Source organism: Verticillium nonalfalfae (genome assembly GCF_003724135.2).
Source record: "Verticillium nonalfalfae strain VnAa140/NRRL 66861 chromosome Unknown scaffold_213, whole genome shotgun sequence".
Taxonomy (NCBI): Eukaryota; Fungi; Ascomycota; class Sordariomycetes; order Glomerellales; family Plectosphaerellaceae; genus Verticillium; species Verticillium nonalfalfae.
In genome coordinates, this window is record NW_021167438.1 from 1,225 (window position 1) to 21,385 (window position 20,161).

Consider the following 20,161-nt stretch of genomic DNA (forward strand, 5'->3'; position numbering starts at 1 on the left):
CAGCGCACTTGAGGCTATTCCCAGAGGTCCACCTTTCCAACCCTTCCTCCGCCAGCAACGCCAACCAGCCAACCAACAACCAACAACCAACCACCCGCCCTCCTCGGCGACTCCGCACCAGCCAGGCCGCAACCATCAGATTTGCTGCTTCCCACCCCGTCCCAATCTGCACCGTCACTCTTGCGCCTGCATCGCCTCCGGCCGGCCAGCCAAACGCACCACCCTAGGCCACATCTTACCTAATCCCTAATCCCCCCCTCCCCCCCTTTCCCGCATTCCGGCCCGCGACTGCATTGGAGGAGCCTCCACACCGAACCAAAAGTGAAGTCATTCGCGACGACGCATCTGAACATTTCACAAGCCACTTCATTCGCGATACACGCGCCGCGCTAACAGGCTTTGCTCTGTCAAGTGCATGTGTCGCCGTCTGCTCGCTCCAACCAAACTTTGATCAATCGCATCAAGGTTTTGAAGCGAAACAGGCGCAACAACCCCACCCCCGGTGTCCTTCCCCCCCTAGTATGGCGCCTGGAGGAGACGCGCCAACGCGTGACAGCTCATCTCCCGGTCTCTCCTCGCCTCCCTCCGGCTCCCTATCCGAACCCGGCTCACCACTCAAACACATCAACCACCACAGTCGAACCAGCATGGATATGGACGAGATCATCGTCGACCCCTCGCAGCCCAGGTTTGGCGTTGCACCACCCACAACACCCCAGCCCGAAGTCCGCCTCACAGCAGCGGGCCTGCCGAGGAAGAAGCCCGGCCGCAAACCTGGCTCGACCTTGAAGCCTAAGAACCCCGATGACCCGCCCAAGGTTCGAAAGCCCAGGAAGCCCAAAGACCCCAACGCCCCGCCCATTCAGCGAAAACGCAAGTCCGCCCCTGCCCAGGATGAACCGGTCGAACCTGCCGACTCCAAGTCCCTCGCTGCTTCCGCTTCTGCCTCTGCCTCTGCCTCTGCCTCCGCCTCTGCCTCCGCCTCGGCTTCCTCATCGCGTCAACATCGCATCTCCGACATCGTCGACATTGACTCGGCCGATTCGGGAACCCGCACACCGTCGGCCCAAGACTACGTCTCCCAAAAGGCCCCCAAGCGGGAAGAGCTGCCGAGGTCGATGCAGAGCATACTCAACTCCGACCCGGAGCCTCTGTCGAGGCACCCCTCCAACGGAAGCACGACGCTGCCCACGCGAACGAGCGGCCAGAGCTATGACCCCATCCGCGGCAACTACGACCCCGTGCGAGGCATTTTCGGCAACGCCACCTCGCCACGGCCGCCGACATCCACCCTCAACCGCGCCAGCGCGTCGCCCTCGATCGCCAGTCTCGTCGAGCCTGTCCGCGGCGTCGCCGCCTCGCCCTCCCAACAACAGTCCTACCAGCAGAACCACGCGCAATCTCGCGTCGAGTCGGCCCCCACATCGCCCCTCTACCACCACGCCCGCCCTGCGCCCCAGCCCATGGCCAAGCCCGCGCCGCCCGACGCGACGAAAGCGACCGCAGCACCGCCTTCCGTCTCGGCCGGCAAGTCGGAGCCCAAGTCCCGCGAAGTCCCCTTGGCCACCGGCATCACGGCGCTGAAAAAGGCGAACAAGGCCAAGTCGAGCACGGCAGCCTCGTCACCGAAGAACACGATGGACGACCCGACGATCCTACCGACCGACACGAACCGCTCGATTCTCGACTTTGGCAAGGCGGAGCCCGGCAAGGACTTCCAGGCGCCCTCGATCGTTCTGCACATTCCCCTCCAGGTGGGCGAGACCAACAAGTATGTCAACTTTATGCGCGAAGCCGAGGAGCGCTACGGCTGGGACGCACTGCATCCACGCGTCGCCGCGCAGCGCGACCGCAAGGCACGCATCGCCGCGGCATCGGCGGCGCTCGAGAAGACGGCGTCAGGGCAAGAGTCGGGCGACGACGCCTCGTCCGACTCGGACAACGAGGCGAGCAATGCCGAGATGGGCGGCATGACGAGCGGGCAGGACGTCGTGGCACAGCCCAAGAAGAAGAAGAGGAATTTCAAGGAGGACCAGTACGACAAGGAGGACGACTTTGTGGACGACTCGGAGATGCTCTGGGAAGAGCAAGCTGCCGCGAGCAGGGACGGCTTCTTCGTCTACTCGGGACCGCTGGTGCCGGAGCCCGAGAAGCCTGCCACGAGACCGTACGTCACTTTTTCGCTTCTTCGGGAGACGAGGCCTGGTATGCTGACCTATGCACAGAGATGGACTGCCGAAGCGTGGACGTGGCAGTCGCGGCGGGCGCGGCAGCCGGGGCGGTTCGCGCGGCAACCGCGAGGGCGGCGAGGGCAGCACGCGCGGTGGCGGACCGGGGTCGCGCGGCGGCCCGGGATCGCGCGGCGGGCGCGGGTCTCGAGGCGGCGCGCTCACGAGGAAGCCGCGCATCACAAAGTCGGAGAAGGAGCAGCTCGAGAGGGAAAAGGCCGAGAGGCAACGGGTGGCCGAGATGAACGCCAAGGGAAGCGGCAGCTACGTGTTTCAGCCGCAGACGCCGTCGCTCGCGGTCGGGACGGCTGGCGCATAGCGTGCGCCGGACTACGGACTTGCGAGCATGATGCGGCCGGCGCCCGACGCGGCCGCGCTGGGCGTCGCCACGCGGTCCCAGATGACGAGGATGGAGCGGGATGCTCCCTGGGAGCGGGATGCTCCCTGAGGACTCGAGTGATCGTGGCTTGCTTTCTACGGACTGCCGCTGAGAGGCAGGCTGCCGCCGAGGGACAGGCAGCCGCCGAGGGGCAGGCAGTGGTGTTGTGGGTGTTTTTGGAGTGGTCGTCGTCATGCATGTGGGCGGCGTCTTCATGTACATTGGCCATGGTGCTGGCCGGCCTGCCACTGGGTGTTTTGACTGATTCTTCTGGCCGACATGGCGTGCGCGGTCCTGGTCTGGACTGCGCTTTGTGTTTATGAGTAGCGAGCGGCGTTGGGGGCTGCTGGAGCTGGGCGCCTGGGCATGCAGGTGTTCGAGGCGGTGCGATAGAGTAATTAAGGCATTGTCATGAATAGGCAGTCGAAGAGAGCAACACATCCCAAAGCATCCAAAGCATGGCGTGCTCCGAGCCACGAGCTGTATGCATGTGGTCTCGCCATGGATGAGACTGACCTCTTGCCTGTGGTCTCGCCATGGAGGAGACTGGCCTCTTGCCTGTGGTCTCGCCAAGTGGAGTGCACGTCATGGAGGCTCTCTGGACCCTGACCCACAGATCGATTACACCGCCCAGCGCCCAGCGGACGCAGCGGGGCTCAGGCACGGCGGTACCTAGGTACTTGGGCCCCTAGGCAGGATGACAAAAGCCACTCCTCCAAGGTACATGTAAGCTCATTTTGAACCGTTATACTGTGCATTTGACAGGCTTCAAATGACTGAAAGTACATGAATACTCATAGAAGTACAGAAAACTGCCCAGCCTCTACGACGTTCGAGTATTGGATAGCGCTCGTAGGTATGAAAGGGTTGAGGCCCGGGTCTCGCGCGTACCGACACGGCGAGAGACGATAAGATAAGCCCGCCAAGAGTTCGCACACGCATCTCCACCCGCCAGAAAATTTCAAGAGGGCGGTGGGCAGATCCCGGCCAGTGGGAAGGCGCCCGCCGGCTGTGTCTCTTTCTGCTCGGATTCCCCTTCCCGCCTTCTTTTTTTACCTGAGCGTCCTCTTGCCACTTTTGTGACTGCCCTGCCTGTTTGCTTGCCCGACTTTGCAGCACGTACTTGAGGTGTGTGATTCGCAGAAGACGACGAGAAAGAGGACATTCCGTTGGGACAGGAAGAGGACATTTGACGTTGGGACAGGATGACGGATTCGTCGCTGCAGGTTCGTTGCCCGCCCCGTCTTTTGGTTTTTTTTTGCCCTTGGGCCTGCCTGCGTGCTGGCCGTCTGCTGCGCCCCCCCGCCATGCGAAAGAGGAGGACTATACACAATGGAGGAGAAAGGGACGATGCAGAGAAGACGATGCAGAGAAGACGAAGCACGAATAGCAGAGCTGACTGATTGCCCTGCGTAGGATCGCTTGCGCGACCATGCAAAGGCCTTTGACGGCCTGCTGTCGCTGATCCCGGCCAAGATGTACTATGGGGAGGATACCTCTGTATGTTCCACCCTCTCTTGCACCTCTTTCCACCCTCTCCTCCTTGCAACGAAATCTTCCCCTCGTTGAAAAAGTCTTGTTGAAAAGCCTTGGCCTCCTGCATCACAACACCCCCGCTCACACCCCCAGGACCAGTGGAACCGCAAAAAGCAGACCAAGGCCGAGGCAAAGGCCGCCCGCATGGGCAAGCTCGACCCCGACAGCGACCGCAACCGCAACGCAAAGGACGTCATGGAGGAGCGCGCCAAGCACAAGCGCAAGCTGCAGGAGATGGAGGACGCCGAGCAGGCGGCGCTGCCCCAGCCGGTGCCCGCCGTGGAGGGGGAGGAGGACAAGGCGCCGAGCACCACGCAGCAGGGCCAGGACAACGACAACGACAACGACGCCGCCCCCGGCGTCGTGCAGGAGACGCCCGGCCAGGGCCTCAGGAGACGGGACCTCATCGCGAATAAGAAGCTCAAGATCGACCGCGACTTTGAGCAGGATACCCTCGTCGGCGTCAGCGATGCCAACCCCGCCGACATGACGCAGGATCAGCTCATGAAGCTCGCGAAGCGCGATGGCCAGAAGGCGGACCGCAAGGCCAAGCAGGCGCGGCAGGCGGAGAAGAAGGCGAAGAAGCTGGCGGCCAAGGAGGCTGCTGCTGCTGCTGCCAGCCAGAAGGCGACGGAGGAGCTGGTCGAGGCCAGCGAGCCAGTCAAGACCGAGACAGTCAAGGCCGAGACGAAAAAGGGCACCGAGGCGAAAAAGGCAAAGGAGCAAAAGCCCACAAGCAAGACAGCCGCCAAACCCCCGTCAGACGACGGCTACGAGACGGTCGACTCGGAGGCGGAGACCGGCAAGCCCAGCCTCGACATGGCGGGCCTCGAGGAGAAGCCTGCATCCACAGCATCCAGCCCCCGCTCCCCCTCGCACTCGCCCGTGTTCGACGACGCCGCGGCACCAGCCTCGGGCAGCGCGGCCACGTCGGTCGACGTGCCCCCCTCCGACAAGCCCAAGCAGCTCAAGATCCCACAGGACACATCGGCGCTCAAGGCGCGTCTCGCGGCGCGCATAGCGGAGCTGCAGGCGGCGCGCAAGGCCATCGGGCCGGACGGCAAGCCGATCCGCACACGGCAGGAGCTCATCGAGGCGCAGCGGGCGCGCCAGGCACAGCGGAAAGCGCACAAGCAGGAGCAGCGGCGCCAGGCGCGGCTCGAGGAGGAGAGGCAGCGCGACGAGGCGCTCGCGTCCAACTCGCCGTCCATCATGTCGCCGGCGCTCGACCACCTCCTCGGCGACGGCGCCGCCGAGCCGCCGACCGACTACACGTTCGGCCGCGTCGCCTTTGACGACGGCACGCGCATGTCGCGCGACCTGACGCACCTCCTCGGCACCCGCAAGAAGAAGGGGCCCTCGGACCCCAAGACGGCGCTCCTGCGGCTGCAGAACCAGAAGAAGAAGCACGCGGCCCTCGACGACGCGCGGCGCGACGACATTGCCGAGAAGGAGACGTGGTTGACGGCGCGCCGGCGCGCCGAGGGCGAGAAGATCCGCGACGACGAGGCGACGCTCAAGAAGACGATCAAGCGCAAGGACAAGCAGAAGCGCAAGAGCGAGAAGGAGTGGAAGGACCGCACAGAGGGCGTCGCCCACGCCAAGGCCGAGAAGCAGAAGAAGCGCGAGGCCAACCTCAAGAAGCGCAAGGACGACAAGAAGCTCGGCAAGGCCGGCCGCAAGGTCGTCAGCGCCGCCACCAAGAAGAAGGGCCGCCCCGGCTTCGAGGGCGGCTCGTTTGGCGGCAAGAAGAAGAAATGAGGCGGCTGTCGCTGTCGGCTGCTCGGCTGCTCGTCTGCTCGTCTGAAGGGGGAGAAAAAAGGGAGGGCATAGCGGGCCCTCCCCCCGGCGCCGTGTAGGATGTGTGAGCGGATCGAGCTTTGTTCTTTCGCAATGGGCGTTGGCGGCGCTGTCCACATATCTTTTGGTTTTTGGGTTTTGGTCTTCATCTTCTTCGTTACCATGCTGCATCATGAAAAAGGGGGGGAGGGGAGGCGGCGGAAATAACTAGCCATGAATCGAGACATGTCACTTTGCCGATTCTTCTCGTGTTCTGTTTGCTAAACGGCCTCGTTCACCAAGCATGATCGCTTCTCCAAAGCTCAGTCGTGGCCATGGGCCATCAAACAGCCGAAAAAACAGGACCACAAGTCATACCCATATCATGACACAGCACGCAAAACAAGGCACACCAGGAAAGAAAAGAAAGCTTGAGAATAGAGAACAACACAGGAGCTAGGTCACGACATGATCCCACGTCCCTCCCTTCGCCTTGGCTACATTTCGAAATTCGACTCTGCCAGCCCCCCCCAACTAGCACCTCAAGGGAATACACCCCTTGCTGCCCATCATGACCGCCTCTCCGTGATCCACCCTTTCGTCCTGTCCCTTCCTCCTTCTTTCGTCCGCCGTCATTACTTCGCAACTAATTTTTCATGGCCTCACTTTTGATCGATGGGCTGGAGGGTCGGGGAGGCGTGGGTGTCGGAACGTGGGACTTCACGAGGTGTGCAGCCCATGAGGTTTGCAGCACATGAGGCGTGCAGCCCATGACGCGAAAATGTTTTGTTTCAAATGGTCGTCAGCCCGGCTATGTCGCCAGGCCCGCTGTGTACGGTAGGATGAAGTCGGAGTTTACAGCAGGGAGTCGAGGCGGGTGAAGACGCTGAGGCACGCGGCGACGACCTCGAGCTGGAGTTCCTTGTCCTTGTTGTTGTTGCATTCCTGTGCGCTCGTCAGCAGTCTGCAGTGAGGGGGTGGCAACAGTCATCGTACCTCGGCCACCGCCTGGGGCAGGTTGGCGCCAATGCCGTTGTTGACGGCCTTCTTGCCAAAGGGCCACTGGCTGTAGTCGGCGAGCAGCTCGTCAGTCTGAGCAAAAGCGCGCTCGCGGGCCTCGTGGCCGAGCGGCGTCAGGGCGTTCTCGAGCACGTTGGCGGCATAGGCGGCGCAGACCATGGCCAGGGTGCGGACGTAGCGGAAATCGAGGCTCTCGGGGAGGAACTGCGACGGGGGCAGGACGATGGTGCGCTGGGTCAGGACGAGGCGTACACGGCGGCGGATCTCTTCCTTGGCGCCGCCATCGGCGACGGGGTGCGTGGCCATGTCGAAGAGGAGGAAGTTGCGCTTCTCGGTGCGTAGGATGCCCTTGTCGACGAGACCCTTGGCGAGGCGCTCGCGCACTTGTTTTAGTTGGTAGCCAATCTTCATGAGGTTCCACGTCTCGCCTGTGTTCCGTTAGCCGACTTCTTTCTCTCTGCCCCTTCGATCCTGACGCATGGTGGTGCTTACCGCTCATCAGGTCCACCCAAGAGCTGACGCTCATCTTCTCGCTCTGCTTCATCATCTTGAGGGCCTCGTCGAGGAGAACCTCGCCTGTCAGGGTATCGTCGATCACTTCGATGAGGCGGTCGGCGAGGGGAAAGCGCCGCCTCGAGGGGTCCTTCTGCATGCTGACGCGGCCGCGAAGGGCGAGCTCGAGGACGATGCAGCCGCGGAGGGCATACGAAATGTTGTCGTTCCAGAAAGAGAGGTATCCCTGCATTGCGTCTGGTCAGTCACATTGGGCCCTATCCTCTGGCCCCGTGCCATCGGTCGGCGCAGATTCGTCCCAAAGGGAGAGAGGAAGAGAAACCGACCTGCTTATCCTTGAGGCCCAGCAGCAGGACCTCCTCCATGAGGGTCAGCTTGGGCTGTTTGCTGCGCTCGGCACTCTCGCTGATGTCACGAGGGTCAAAAGCAATCTTGTGGCCGTTCTCGCCGCTCTCATAGCTCGTCTCGGGGGCGCTGTCGCGGAAGTTGGAAGAGCTGTTTGTACGGCTGGCGGCGTTGCTGGCGCCCTCGCCTGTCTCGTTGCCGGGACCAGCGCCGCCACCGCCTCCGCCGCGGCGCCGCGTGAGACCGCCTTGCGCTGCTGACATGGCGATATGTCGGTTCTGGAAAGGGGGGATGTTGTTTGTCGAGGTGTGAGCCGTGGGGGGTGGTGCCTAAAGTCCAGTCGGCGGCGGTATCTTGGGGACCCGCTCGTAAAAGGGTGTCAGGCTCGCTGTCTGGTGGTATGGCCGCGGTGCAGATGCGGCAACGGGTGGGCAGTCGGCGTTATGCGATGGGTGTCGGGGCAGCTCCAGACCGAATTGTGAAGGGTGCGTCTTGAGCTAATGCTGGACCACGCGTTCGATGGGTGGACAGGTAATGAGGCGATAGTGCAGAGGTACCCTGAATACTGACTCGAGGGGCGCCGTGGGTGTGGCAGCGGGAAGATCGGTGTGCGGACAGGGCTCCCAAGGGCTTATCGGAAAGGGTCGGCAGTGATCCCTATCCAATTCGGTGGATGAGGGTTGATGGGGGGTGGGAGAAAGGGAGGCGATTAAGGAATCGACAATGTAGGTTCGTGTCGTGTGCCAAAGGCGTGTCGTATCACGGGGTTTGGGGGGGGGGGGCCTTCTCCTGAAGATTTGGGGCCAGGGAATTTCTCGCAGCCTGTACTTGTCCGATGCTCCTACCCTGCCTTCTTTCTCTTGCTGGTGCTGGCTGCTGGCTGCTGACTGCTGACTGTTGACTGCTGGCACCTGGCGCAGCTACGGGAGGCCCCTAGCGAACTGCACCCACTGCACCTGTGCACCTGCTGCACCTGCTGCACCATCGGGGCCTCACTTTGCACGTCTCAATTTACACGCGCACCAGCCCCATGCACGGGCCAAGAGGCTGCACGTTTTGGCCTGTCGGTTTGTTTCAGCAGCCCAACAACGTTTCTGTCTGCTGGACGCTGACTGCTCCAGGGCCGCATTAGCGGGACACATTATTAGCTTTTCGGTCTCTACCCTTTTCAAGGGAGAAAGGTTAACCAAAGACGGATACTCTATGATTTTTTATTTTTATTTTTTCGACATTTTACTTTCCCAGCCACGGCTATGCCCTCAGAACTGTCAATTGTAGAGTCAGCAGCTGGATCAAGTCGACTGCCACAGCACCGTAGTGTTGACAGACCCACAAATGCCAATTAAACTGTGTGAGCCTTTGATTCGACAGCACGAGGCACAGTCGCCACGACCCTTTTCCCCTTTGCTAACCCACATCTCGATGCCATGCTTGGTTCTCTCGACAGCGTAGGCAGATAAGCGTGACCGATAAGACGATACGCCGCAGGGTCCTTGGAAAAAGCTTGGCGATCTTACGTCTGTCGCATCCCTCGCTTGTCGCCTCTACCCAGCAACAGGACTACCCAGCAACAGGACCAAACCTTGGGATGTAACTCGGCAAAGCTAGCTAGAGCAAAAAAGTCTGTCGACACAAAGGCCCAACATCTGGGTTGTATGCCATCGGTGGCAAGACATCATCTCTCGTGTCACGAACGAAGATAATGATGAGCGAGCGCCACCGCTTGCACGTGGCACGGCCAGAGCAATCTCAGAAATGAAACCAGTCGTGTGCACCTTGCGGGTTGCGACGCTTGGCGGGGAAATTCACATGTCTACCTCATCTCTGCCGGAGCAGGCCTTGATCACATGAGCACGAGTCACCAGTGTGTATTGCGAAAAGTCCCTGATGGAAACCTTCAGTTCGTATTCGACTCTCATTCTCCCAGTCATCATGAGCTCCCCATTGGATGCCGGGCAAACCGTACAATCACCGTCCAATGCCTAGTTCCGTAAGGTAGGTATAGGTACGCAGCATCCATCCATAACAATAAGGCACACAGGTAGCCACATTGACCCCGCCAAACGATAGGAGCCACGCTTGGGCAGCATCGCCCGCCCACTGCCATCCACTGCCTGCCACAGCAGCGCAGTGGGAGGGGAGGGGTCGTACCCGCGAATCCCTGTCCTGATTGGCGGCTGGGGCCAGAGCTCCAGGGGCCTGCCGAGCCTAAGCCTCTTTTCCTCCGCCCGCCGTCCGCCGGCAGTCCAGTGGCAGGCCCCCAAGGCCCCTAGGAGATCGCGGCGGGGCGATCGGCCAGCTGCCATCAGCCGCCAGGGTACCTCTGTGCTCCGGCGCTACCTGCCTCGACCCTTACTTGGCACCTGAAGGGAGGCAGGCAGGTACCTACCTGGCCAAAGTGTGCCGCCAGTGTACCTGCCTGTCAGACCAGCATCCAGCAACCAGCGACGGGCGACCGACCGACGGCAGGGAAAAATCCTCTATCACAAAAATCCCAAATCCGCCTTCGCCGCGTTCCCCTTCTTTCCCTTCCACTCCTCCTCCAGCAGCCCACATCACCACACACCGGTTCGCGCCAACCTTTCCCCTCTCCCCTCCCCCTCTCCCCCTTTGGGTGTCTCCCATCTTCTTTCTCTCCCGCCCCAGACGTTCTACGGATTTTTTTTCTTCTCCCCACCATCCAGACTCTCTCCTCCACCGACTCCCGCCTCACCCAGCAGCCGGCCGATCGATCGATACCTCATCGCCATCGCTATCGCCCTCGCTCGCCCACCGCCAGACACCTCATCTTCTTCCCACGCCTTCACCGAAGTCATCAGGCTCTCCAGCACAGGCAAGCTTCTTCTTGTTGCTTCAGGTCCGCCGACGAGACAAACTTGGCTCCCGCATCCATTCTTGGACGCAGCTAGGATACCCAACCCCCGCCCCATTGCTCGGTCAGAACCACCAGTCAAAAGACGACGACGACCCCAAACCAAAAGCGAACACACCTCGAACCGAAAGATTAGCTCTTTTGTGTCGAATTATCAGAAGTCCACGGGCAAACCAAACTCCAGCCACCTCACAAAGCCATCTTTGCGAAAGAAACAAGAAGACCACCAAGAAAAATCCAACCGATTCCTCCCCCCTCCCTTCAAAAGAACGTTCTCTCCCGCTGCAACCTCTCGACTCTCTGCAATCGACTTGCGCTGTACTTTCACTAGTCATGGCGTCCCCTTTGCAGTTTGCCTACCGAACCCAGAAGCACATTGGTGTCACCGATGCCGCGCCCGTCTATGCGCCGCTCGCTGGGTTCACCAACCCCGAAGGGAACAACCGGTGTTGTGAGTACTCACCCTGTGGTCGCTATTTCGCCTGGGCCGATCCCAAGCTCGTCTCCGTTGTCAATGCTGCCGACGGCACCCCCGTGCTGTCCCTGCCCATCGCCAATGTCTACGAGCTCGGCTTCTCGCCCCTCGGCACCTTTCTCGTCACCTGGGAGCGCCCTGGCAAGGACGAGAATGGCGATGCCACCAAGAACCTGAAGGTCTGGCGCACCATCGAGGACGGTGTGCCCGCCGAGGAGAAGCAGCCCCTGGGCCGCTACGTCCAAAAGTCTCAGGGAGGCTGGAACCTGCAGTACACCGCCGACGAGAAGTTCTGCGCCCGCCAGGTCACCAACGAAGTCCAGTTCTACGAGAGCCACGATCTCGGCACCGTCTGGAACAAGCTGCGCGTCGAGGGTGTCACCACCTTTGCCCTTGCGCCTAGCAACAACCACTCTGTTGCCGTCTTCATCTCGGAGCGCAAGGTATGAATATCGTCAGGACCATCTCATGTTTGACTCGTTGATGCTGACTGATCCCTCGTAGGGCCAACCCGCCGCCGTCAAGGTCTACAGCGTCCCGCAGTTCGCTCAGCCCATCTCCCAGAAGACCTTCTTCAAGGGCGACAAGGTCCAGCTCAAGTGGAACAACAAGGGCACGAGCCTGCTTGTGTTGGCCCAGACCGACGTCGACAAGTCGAACAAGAGCTACTACGGCGAGACGACCCTGTACCTGCTGAGTGTCAACGGCTCCTTTGACGCCCGCGTACCCCTCGACAAGGAGGGCCCCATTCACGACGTGACGTGGTCGCCTAATTCGAAAGAGTTTGGCGTCATCTACGGCTACATGCCCGCCAAATCGGTCATCTTCAACCACCGTGCCGTCCCCACCCACTCGTTCCCCCTCGGCCCCCGCAACACCATCATCTTCTCGCCCACCGGCCGCTTCGCCCTGCTCGCCGGCTTTGGCAATCTGGCAGGCCAGATTGATGTGTACGACCTCGAGAAAGACTTCCGCAAGGTCACGACTATCGAGAGTGGCAACCCGAGCATCTGCGTCTGGAGCCCCGACAGCCGCTACATCCTGACCGCCACCACGTCCCCTCGTCTCCGTGTCGACAACGGCGTAAAGCTGTGGCACGTTGGCGGTAGCATCATGTACAATGAGGACATGACTGAGCTGTACAACGTTCTGTGGAGGCCCATGGCCCTGGATGCCGTGGCCGGCGGCGACCCTCTGAGCCCCGTGCCCACGCCTCACTCGTCGGCGACGACCTACCTCGGCACCATCAAGACGCCTAGCAAGCCCGCCGGTGCCTACCGCCCCCCCGGCGCTCGTGGCCTCGCCACGCCTCTGCACTTCAAGCGCGAGGACGAGGGCGGCTCAGTTCATGTCGTGGGCAGTGGCTACGGTCCGACCAACGGCGCGACGCCCATTGGAGCTAACGGCTTCGGTCGTCCCCGTCGCGGCGTTCCAGGTGCTGAGTTTGCCCAGGGTGTGCCCGGTGCCGCGCCAGCCATTCCGGGCGCCGCGCCTGTCGATGGCGATGAGAACTTGTCAAAGGCGGCGCAGAAGAACAAGAAGAAGCGAGGCGGCCGCAAGGGCAAGGACGGCGAGGGTGAGGGTCAGCCGCAGGGCCAGGGCCAGCAGCACGGTCAGGGCCGTGGAGACGGCCGCAGTCACGGCCGCGAGGGTGGATACGCTAACGGCGGAGCCTCTCTGGCGCCTCCCTCGCACGACCACCGCTCTGGGTCCGGAAGCGACGGACGCAGCCCTGAGCGTCGCGGTGGCGGTCAGCACCGCCAGACCCTTCGCAGTCAGTCGAGGAACCCCGGCCGCCGCAACAGGAGCAACACGGCCCGCGGACAGAACGGCGCCCCTCCCGTTCCGACCATGCAAGATGGCCAGCTGGGCGGCGCCGCCGGCGGTGGTGCTGCTGTCGACATGTCGCAAAACCCGGACGCCAAGAAGATTCGCAGCCTGCAGAAAAAGGTGCGGGCCATCGAGGACCTCGAGATGCGTCTCGCCGGCGGCGAGAAGCTCGAGGATACGCAGATGAAGAAGATTACGACCAAGTCGTCCGTCCTCAAGGAGCTCGAGGCGCTTGAGAGGTCGTGAGCGTCGTTAATGGATGATCTGTAGACCAGAAGTCAGTTGAGGAAAAATTGGGCCAATGGGACAAAGGGTGGTATAGCTGTGGGCAAAAGTTGGGTTCACTACAGCCTCGGACTGCATGGCCAGTCGGCCGCAGAAGGCAGGAGGCAGGCTAGGATATAGCTACTGAGGAGATCAGGGGCGCTCCTCGTAGTGCAGGCTCGCTTGGACCACGGCCCGGGGCGAGAGTAAAGCAGTCATCAGGACAAGAATGAAAGGAAGCCGGGCGTCTCGCTCGAGCCTACTGCATACCCTGCGAGCATGTGATGTTGGAACTCTTGTTATCCATTTGAAGCTTTGGATTGGGCCTCAGCTCTGCGAATACACACAACCTGCTGTGGGAGATTCCTTTTTACTTACGAGCAACCCCGTAAAGGTCCTTCGCCATATCTTTAAGTCCGAAAACAACATCAAGGACTCGGAAGCAAAAAGAAAAAAAAAAGAAGAAAAAAAAGCTGATGTGATAGCCTGCTTGAAAGCTCCTTGGTAGGCACAGTGCGAGTGAGCGATGGTCTGTAACTCAACCGGAATCTGAATCCGAATATATCTAGGGTCTGGCGAAAGAAATCTAGCAGCGACTAAAGGGAATGACTGTTGATTTCTCAAGGGGCTTGTAAGGAGGCCCCTGCAGAGCCACGGAGCAGGGGGGCTGGTCAGGGGCTAGGGACTACGAGAACGAGCATATCAGGATTGCGGAGGGCCCTCCCAGCTGCCGGGGGCCAGAATTTAGACATGTTTCGCCCGCATACCTACTCTATTGCCTGCGGACCTATTTCGGAACGTCTCATTCTGTTCAGACCACGCTCTGGCAGGGCTCTAGACAGGTCGAATAATCGATGCCCTCTCTCGAACGGCGGCCCTTTGGCTCTTGTTACGGATGCGAGTAGTGCGGCGTAGCCACTACAGCATAAGGTCTAGCCAACCCAGGGTCGCCGGAATTGACTAGATGCTACGCCTGTAAGGATAGGTCTTCGCAGTTCATGACTCTGTTATATAAGCCATTAACCCCGTAAAACTAAGTAGGTATGTAACAGCCCTCTTTATTACGAGTTCCTCGCTGCGTTCGATCGCTCCTCCTTGCTCTCTACGATACAACCAGGCGGCTTTGCTTTCTACCGTCACTTTATTCTACTTTGAGGCTCATTCAGGATCGCAAGAGATTGTGGGAGGAAATTACAGACGAGGCTGGGACAGAATGACGGTGGCATCAGCTCCCAGATAGCAGGCTGCTAAGACGTGTGTTGCTGACAACCAATGACCGTGGAAATAGTGACTAAATGCGAAGGAAACCGGCTTTTCTGTGAAACAGCCGTCGCCCTGAGATACAAGAGTTCCAATGCCATTCATAGATGCAGAAGCTGCGTGATGATGACGTTGCCAATCTACATCTTGTTCATGAACGAACTGAACGTGTTGGTCGCACAAAGTCACATGCGCAGTTACCCCGCACGACATTATCAATGCCGGACTCTCGGCTGCGGCCTTGGAAGCATCGTCACGAAGCTATCTCATGCCTGACTTTGCGGTCGTAGACTCTGATGCACAATGCCACTAGCCATAGCATCGTCTTCGTCCGCGGGCGTTCAAACTCCGTTAGAAGATGCCGTCAAGGACTTTCAGAGCATATTAACATATCAACAGCGTATAAAAATCAATCGAATCGGCGCCATCCGAGATGCTGAGACAGTCATGACCTTCACTGCTCAGCTGGATATGGAGAACCAGCTGAGGAAGGGTCGCGGTGTTGCCAGTCGTCTCCACACCGTTCTTGAGTCTGTCCAAGCATTCTCCACCGTCGTGGGAACATTCGTCTCGTCCCACCCGGAAATCGCTGCGTTGGTCTGGGGAAGCGTGAAGCTCGCCCTGCTTGTAGGTGATTTGTGGCTTCATGTGTTATCAGGAGCTGACGATCATAGTTGACCGTTAATTACACATCCTATTTCGAAGCGCTCTCTGGTCTCTTCATGGCGGTCAGCAGACAGTGCCCGCGCTTTGCTGAGTACCAAGCTCTGTACCCTGGCTCTACCCAGCTGCAAAAGGCACTTTGCGATTTCCACGCCTCCATAATACGCTGCTGCAAGCACGCCGTGGAGGTGATCCAACGACCCTGTTCGTCGTCTTTGCTGTCGCCATATCAAAGAAGGCGCTGACTTGCCATAGGGCATAAACAACTCTTGCAGTCCTTCAATCAAGAGTTCAAGCCCGACTTAGATGATATGCAAAGCATGGGCAAACATGTGAAGGCTGAGATAGCTCTTGCGATGGCACACGCCGAACGTCAGGACCAGCACCTCCAGAAAAAAGAAAGAGCAGAGGCGTCCAAAGCAAGGTCGAGACTAACAAAGTTCATGCCGACAATGCAGGATGAACTCGAGACCATCAAGAAGATGCAGCTCGAACAATCCACGCGTCGATCCAGTTCGTGTTACCCCGGCGCTAATTGGGTCGGAACTGACTGGCTTTCTAGGGGAGGAGCGGCAGCGACTGCTCGAATATCTGTCATCGCATGATCACAAGACTCCATTCCAGATAGCTCGTAAGAAGCATCAATACAACACTGCGGAATGGATATTCACGACCCCCGAGTTCGAACGATGGCATGATGGAACGGGTCCATCTTTGCTTTGGTGCTCAGGGAAAAGTACGATACAGACCGCTCCTCATTGTTTCTAGGCTAAAAGATGACAGTTGGATCAGGGAAGACTATCTTATGGTAGGCCAAAAGCCCGGCCGCTGTGACGATATAAATACTGACTGTTTGAAGCGCCAATGTTATCAACCATGTCCTCATTAAGAAGGATAGCAAGAACCGTGTCGCGTACTTCTTTTTGCAGTACGATGAATCAAACTCTCTCATGGCTGAAACTATGATTCGATCGATCACACGACAATCTATTGATCCCACAGCATCGCCAGAACAGGTTGAATCACAGATAGAGGAACTACGTCAAAAGCCTTTCGTCCAACTCAGTGAATGGGCAAGCCTTTTCCGAAATAGAATCGAGAGTTCGAGTCTATTCTTCATCTTCATCGACGGTTTAGACGAATGCGACGCCACCGAGCGACGAGCGTCCTTGGACGTACTCTCTTCACTTACTACCGCTGACCCGCGTTTGAGAATATTCATCACCAGTCGCGGCAGTGTCGATAAGGACTTGAGAGACAGGTTCTCACGCATGGAGCACGTATCAATGACGTCCGATTGCGTCGCACCCGATATCTGTCTCTACATTGATGCGGCTGTCGAAGAACGAGTACGAGACGGAGAACTGGTGGTGGGCGATCCTCTTCTCTTCGAAACCATCAAGGAAACATTAAGCAAACATGCTGACGGGATGTAAGTGCCGACTGTCGTCTTTCAAGAGATGCCAGCTAATTCTCCAAGGTTCCTATGGGTCAAATTCCTCATAAGCGATGTTTGCAACGCCGAATGCGATGACGATATTCGGAATTCCTTACTCAACCTTCCCAAAGATCTGGAGACTGCTTTCACTAGGGCATTGTCACGGATCATGTCTCGCCAGAAGATGGTCGAATTGGTCCAGAAAGTATTTCGGTGGGTGGCGGTAGCAAAACGGCCCATGACGCTCCCTGAAATCCGCCAAGCTGTTTCCATCGGAATTGAACAACCATATTGGAGACCCGAGCGACTGGTTCGTGATCTACGCCTTATTACCTTATGGTGCGAAAACCTACTACAGGTTACCGAAGAAGAGCCCATGTTGCTCCAGTTTGCTCACAACAGCATCCGGGAGTTCATAACCGGGGCAGACTTGCCGGTGTCGCTGGCGGGCTTTCATGTTGACTTGAATGAGGCTGACCATTCTGCTGGTGAGATTTGTGTTACGTTCCTCCACTTCGACGACTTCAAGAAAACCATAGACCGACGGCAACAGCCAGTTCAACTCAACACCGCAGCTTTAGTCGACACCGCCCTGCGAGAAGGGCAAAGGGTTGACCAGCTCACTACTCGCTGCGCCAACTTTGCTTTCAGACATCGGAAGGCCAAAACAAACACAGTTCGTAGTGAAGACTTGGCCATTCACAACAAAGTTGATGGCGATAATGATTCAAACAGTCTACAAGACGGTCATCCATTTCTGAAGTACGCCGCGCAGCATTGGATCTCCCATACCTCCAACTTTCAAGAGGGAAAGTCGACCACTTGGCCATTGTGGCAGCAGATTATCACGGATATACCCAGCTTGGCGCTCGTGCCTTGGCAAGGTTCAACGTCACGTACAGAGGAGTACAATACCATGCTTGCTTGGAGTATCCGGACGTATCACGATGCTCTTACGCGATGTGCCTTGAAGCTTTGTCAACTGTCTAGTTTTGACAAGGCTCACTTTCTACGGTCATCTGCTTCCCATCGCAATATAAATGCCATCACAATCTTAATGGAAGATGAAGGATCCCCGATGTATGGCACTGACGATGCGCTTCGAGTAGCATCAGAGGGTGGACATCTTCATGTCGTCAAGAAGTTACTTACCGCTGAAGCTCATGTCAAAGCTGCTGATAGTCGTCAGAAACGGATAGCACTCCAAGCAGCATCAGCAGGTGGACATCTTCACGTTGTCGAATGGCTCCTAGCCGCTCAAGCTAATGTTATTGCTACTACTTATATTAGGCAAACGAAGGCACTTCAAGAAGCATCAAGAGGTGGCCATCTTCACGTAGTGGAAAGGCTACTCGCCGCTAAAGCCGATGTCAATGCTACTAATACTTATGGGAGACGGACGGCACTTCAAGAAGCATCAAGAGGTGGTCATCTCCACGTGGTTGAGAAGCTACTCGCCGCTAAAGCCGATATTAACACTGATAATGCACTTCAAGCAGCATCAGAAGGTGGACATCTTCACGTGGTTGAGAAGCTACTCGCCGCTAAAGTCGATGTTAATACTCCTTCTACTTGGTGGGGAGATACCGCACTTCAAGCAGCATCAGGAGGTGGTCATCTTCACGTAGTTGAGAGGCTACTTGATGCTAAAGCCGATGTTAATGCTGCTGCTAGTAAACGGGGAGGGACGGCACTCCAATTAGCATCAAAAGGTGGCTATCTTCACGTTATCGAACGGCTCCTCGCCGCTGGTGCCGACGTTAATGCTGCTGCTAATGAATGGGGATGGACGGCACTCCAATTAGCATCAGAAGGTGGACATCTTCATGTTGTCGAACGACTACTCGCCGCTGGTGCCGATGTTAATGTTGCTCCTGCTCGTAACCGGGGACGGACGGCACTCCAAGCAGCGTCAAGAGGTGGTCATCTTCATGTTGTCGAACGGCTACTCGCCGCTGGTGCCGATGTTAATGCTGCTGCTAGTACTTATCATGGAACGACAGCGCTTCAAGCAGCAGTGATGAGTGGTCACGACCAGGTTGTTAATCGACTAATAGCCGCTGGAGCTCAAGACTCCCGAAAATCTTACTGATGAATATATACTACTATGAGATACTGTGGAAACCAGCTGTTCCGTAGTAGGGAAGCTATCGAGCTTATTTGAACCCTTCTGCTGTGTTTATTTGCTGACCATAATGCGTGTGAACTATGAAGTGGCCAATTTTTTGGTGACATCACCGATTGCCTTGTCCCACAAACGGAGCTTCGATTTGAGTTGGTTGAAGCCAGTGGACTCTGCGCTACCCACTTGCATTATTTATGCATGCCACCAGTGGGCTCAGATTTTCCTAATGCTGGGGAAAATCTGTCTGTTTTGAAACAACGGCGAGAACGGACAGAGTGTTAGCTGTGACACAATGAGCTGGCATAAGTCTGCTGCTACAATACTTGGATGAGAGGTTGACTTCTGCTGCACTTTCGGATTCAGACTTGACGTCACAAGCCAGCACAATGCAGCGAAGAGCTTCACTGCCGAGTGCAGCTAGACAAAATGATGTAAACCAACCAAGGAGGTTGACCAAGGCCGAGAGCAACCACGAATACTCTTCGCTGTTCTACTGGAGACGTTTCAGAGGCGAAGAAAGCATCTCACCTTGACCTGCCAGCCACAACCGTATTGTTTTGGTGGACCCTTGCAAGGGATCGCACCGAAAGTAGCGTCCCAGATGTCTAGCCCGGCCTTTTTCGCACATACTTAATCACTGTCGGCAAGTAGCAGAGCCTGTTGAAGGGATGGTTGAGTGAGCTGGGTTGAGTGGTTGGTTATGATGATCTAGGGAGAGCCGAGAAGATTCTCGGCGCGTTTCAACCATTTTCTCTTCGATCCAATTCGTCGTAGCCTTTCACCACGGAAGTCATGAAAGACTCGAGCAGTTGGCTGAGGTTGAATGAGCACCGAGGGGGTTCAGGCATCTAGATCCATGCACCCGGTGCGGATGGGTTGCCCCTGACCAAGTGTCATGTTGAGTTAAAAACTGAGTGTGAGGTCTTCTACTGGCCGCTTCTGCAGTCAGTTGTTGTGCATGGCCCGAAAGAACATCTGAAGTATGCCCCCCCGCGGTTAGGATAGCCTGTATGAGCCTCCCCAGTCTCGTGCTCCTTGATCAAATGATCAGCGGGGGGACGGCGGTATGTCGTCCTAATGCAGTGCTGGCTGAAGAAAAGAGAATGTCACAGGTCGATAAGGGTATGAGCAGCAAGGTGAGCTCAACAAGACTATTTGAACAGGCTGATCAAAACACATAAAAGTAAAGACATCTGGGTCCGTGTGAGGCCAAGTCCGTTTGTGCTCGGACTGGGATCTCCCCAGACACTTGTTAGCTCAGTCGAATATATCGAATCAGGCTGAGGAAAAAGTACGAGATAAATGAAGGCCGCGGTCGATTGACTCCGTTCAGCAGCAGGCCCGTCAGTCAGAATCCTTAGTACCTCGCACATCAGGGCTTGTCATCATCGCAAGGTGGTATTCCCGTCACACGGCCTCTGTATGAGCCTTGAG

General features: G+C 57.8%; 5 protein-coding genes across 5 annotated transcripts; 4 read left to right on the forward strand and 1 right to left on the reverse strand.

Moving 5' to 3' along the window:
- Positions 1 to 521: 521 nt before the first annotated feature.
- Positions 522 to 2,547, forward strand: D7B24_003850 (uncharacterized protein; the record flags this gene model as incomplete). Its single annotated transcript, XM_028638036.1, has 2 exons — positions 522 to 2,167; positions 2,226 to 2,547. The coding sequence occupies 2 exons, from the start codon at positions 522 to 524 to the stop codon at positions 2,545 to 2,547; spliced, it is 1,968 nt and encodes a 655-aa protein (XP_028490498.1).
- A 1,265-nt stretch (positions 2,548 to 3,812) lies between these two features.
- Positions 3,813 to 5,904, forward strand: D7B24_003851 (uncharacterized protein; the record flags this gene model as incomplete). Its single annotated transcript, XM_028638037.1, has 3 exons — positions 3,813 to 3,833; positions 4,024 to 4,107; positions 4,195 to 5,904. The coding sequence occupies 3 exons, from the start codon at positions 3,813 to 3,815 to the stop codon at positions 5,902 to 5,904; spliced, it is 1,815 nt and encodes a 604-aa protein (XP_028490499.1).
- An 873-nt stretch (positions 5,905 to 6,777) lies between these two features.
- On the reverse strand, positions 6,778 to 8,063 carry VPS74 (Vacuolar protein sorting-associated protein 74; the record flags this gene model as incomplete). The annotated part of the gene is made up of 4 exons (XM_028638038.1): positions 6,778 to 6,867; positions 6,919 to 7,370; positions 7,435 to 7,681; positions 7,782 to 8,063. 4 exons carry the CDS (start codon positions 8,061 to 8,063, stop codon positions 6,778 to 6,780), a joined length of 1,071 nt encoding a protein of 356 aa, XP_028490500.1.
- A 2,942-nt stretch (positions 8,064 to 11,005) lies between these two features.
- D7B24_003853 (uncharacterized protein) lies at positions 11,006 to 13,223 on the forward strand (the record flags this gene model as incomplete). The annotated part of the gene is made up of 2 exons (XM_028638039.1): positions 11,006 to 11,590; positions 11,652 to 13,223. 2 exons carry the CDS (start codon positions 11,006 to 11,008, stop codon positions 13,221 to 13,223), a joined length of 2,157 nt encoding a protein of 718 aa, XP_028490501.1.
- Positions 13,224 to 14,804: 1,581 nt separating this feature from the next.
- Positions 14,805 to 15,470, forward strand: D7B24_003854 (uncharacterized protein; the record flags this gene model as incomplete). Its single annotated transcript, XM_028638040.1, has 3 exons — positions 14,805 to 15,128; positions 15,176 to 15,352; positions 15,420 to 15,470. 3 exons carry the CDS (start codon positions 14,805 to 14,807, stop codon positions 15,468 to 15,470), a joined length of 552 nt encoding a protein of 183 aa, XP_028490502.1.
- Positions 15,471 to 20,161: the final 4,691 nt, after the last annotated feature.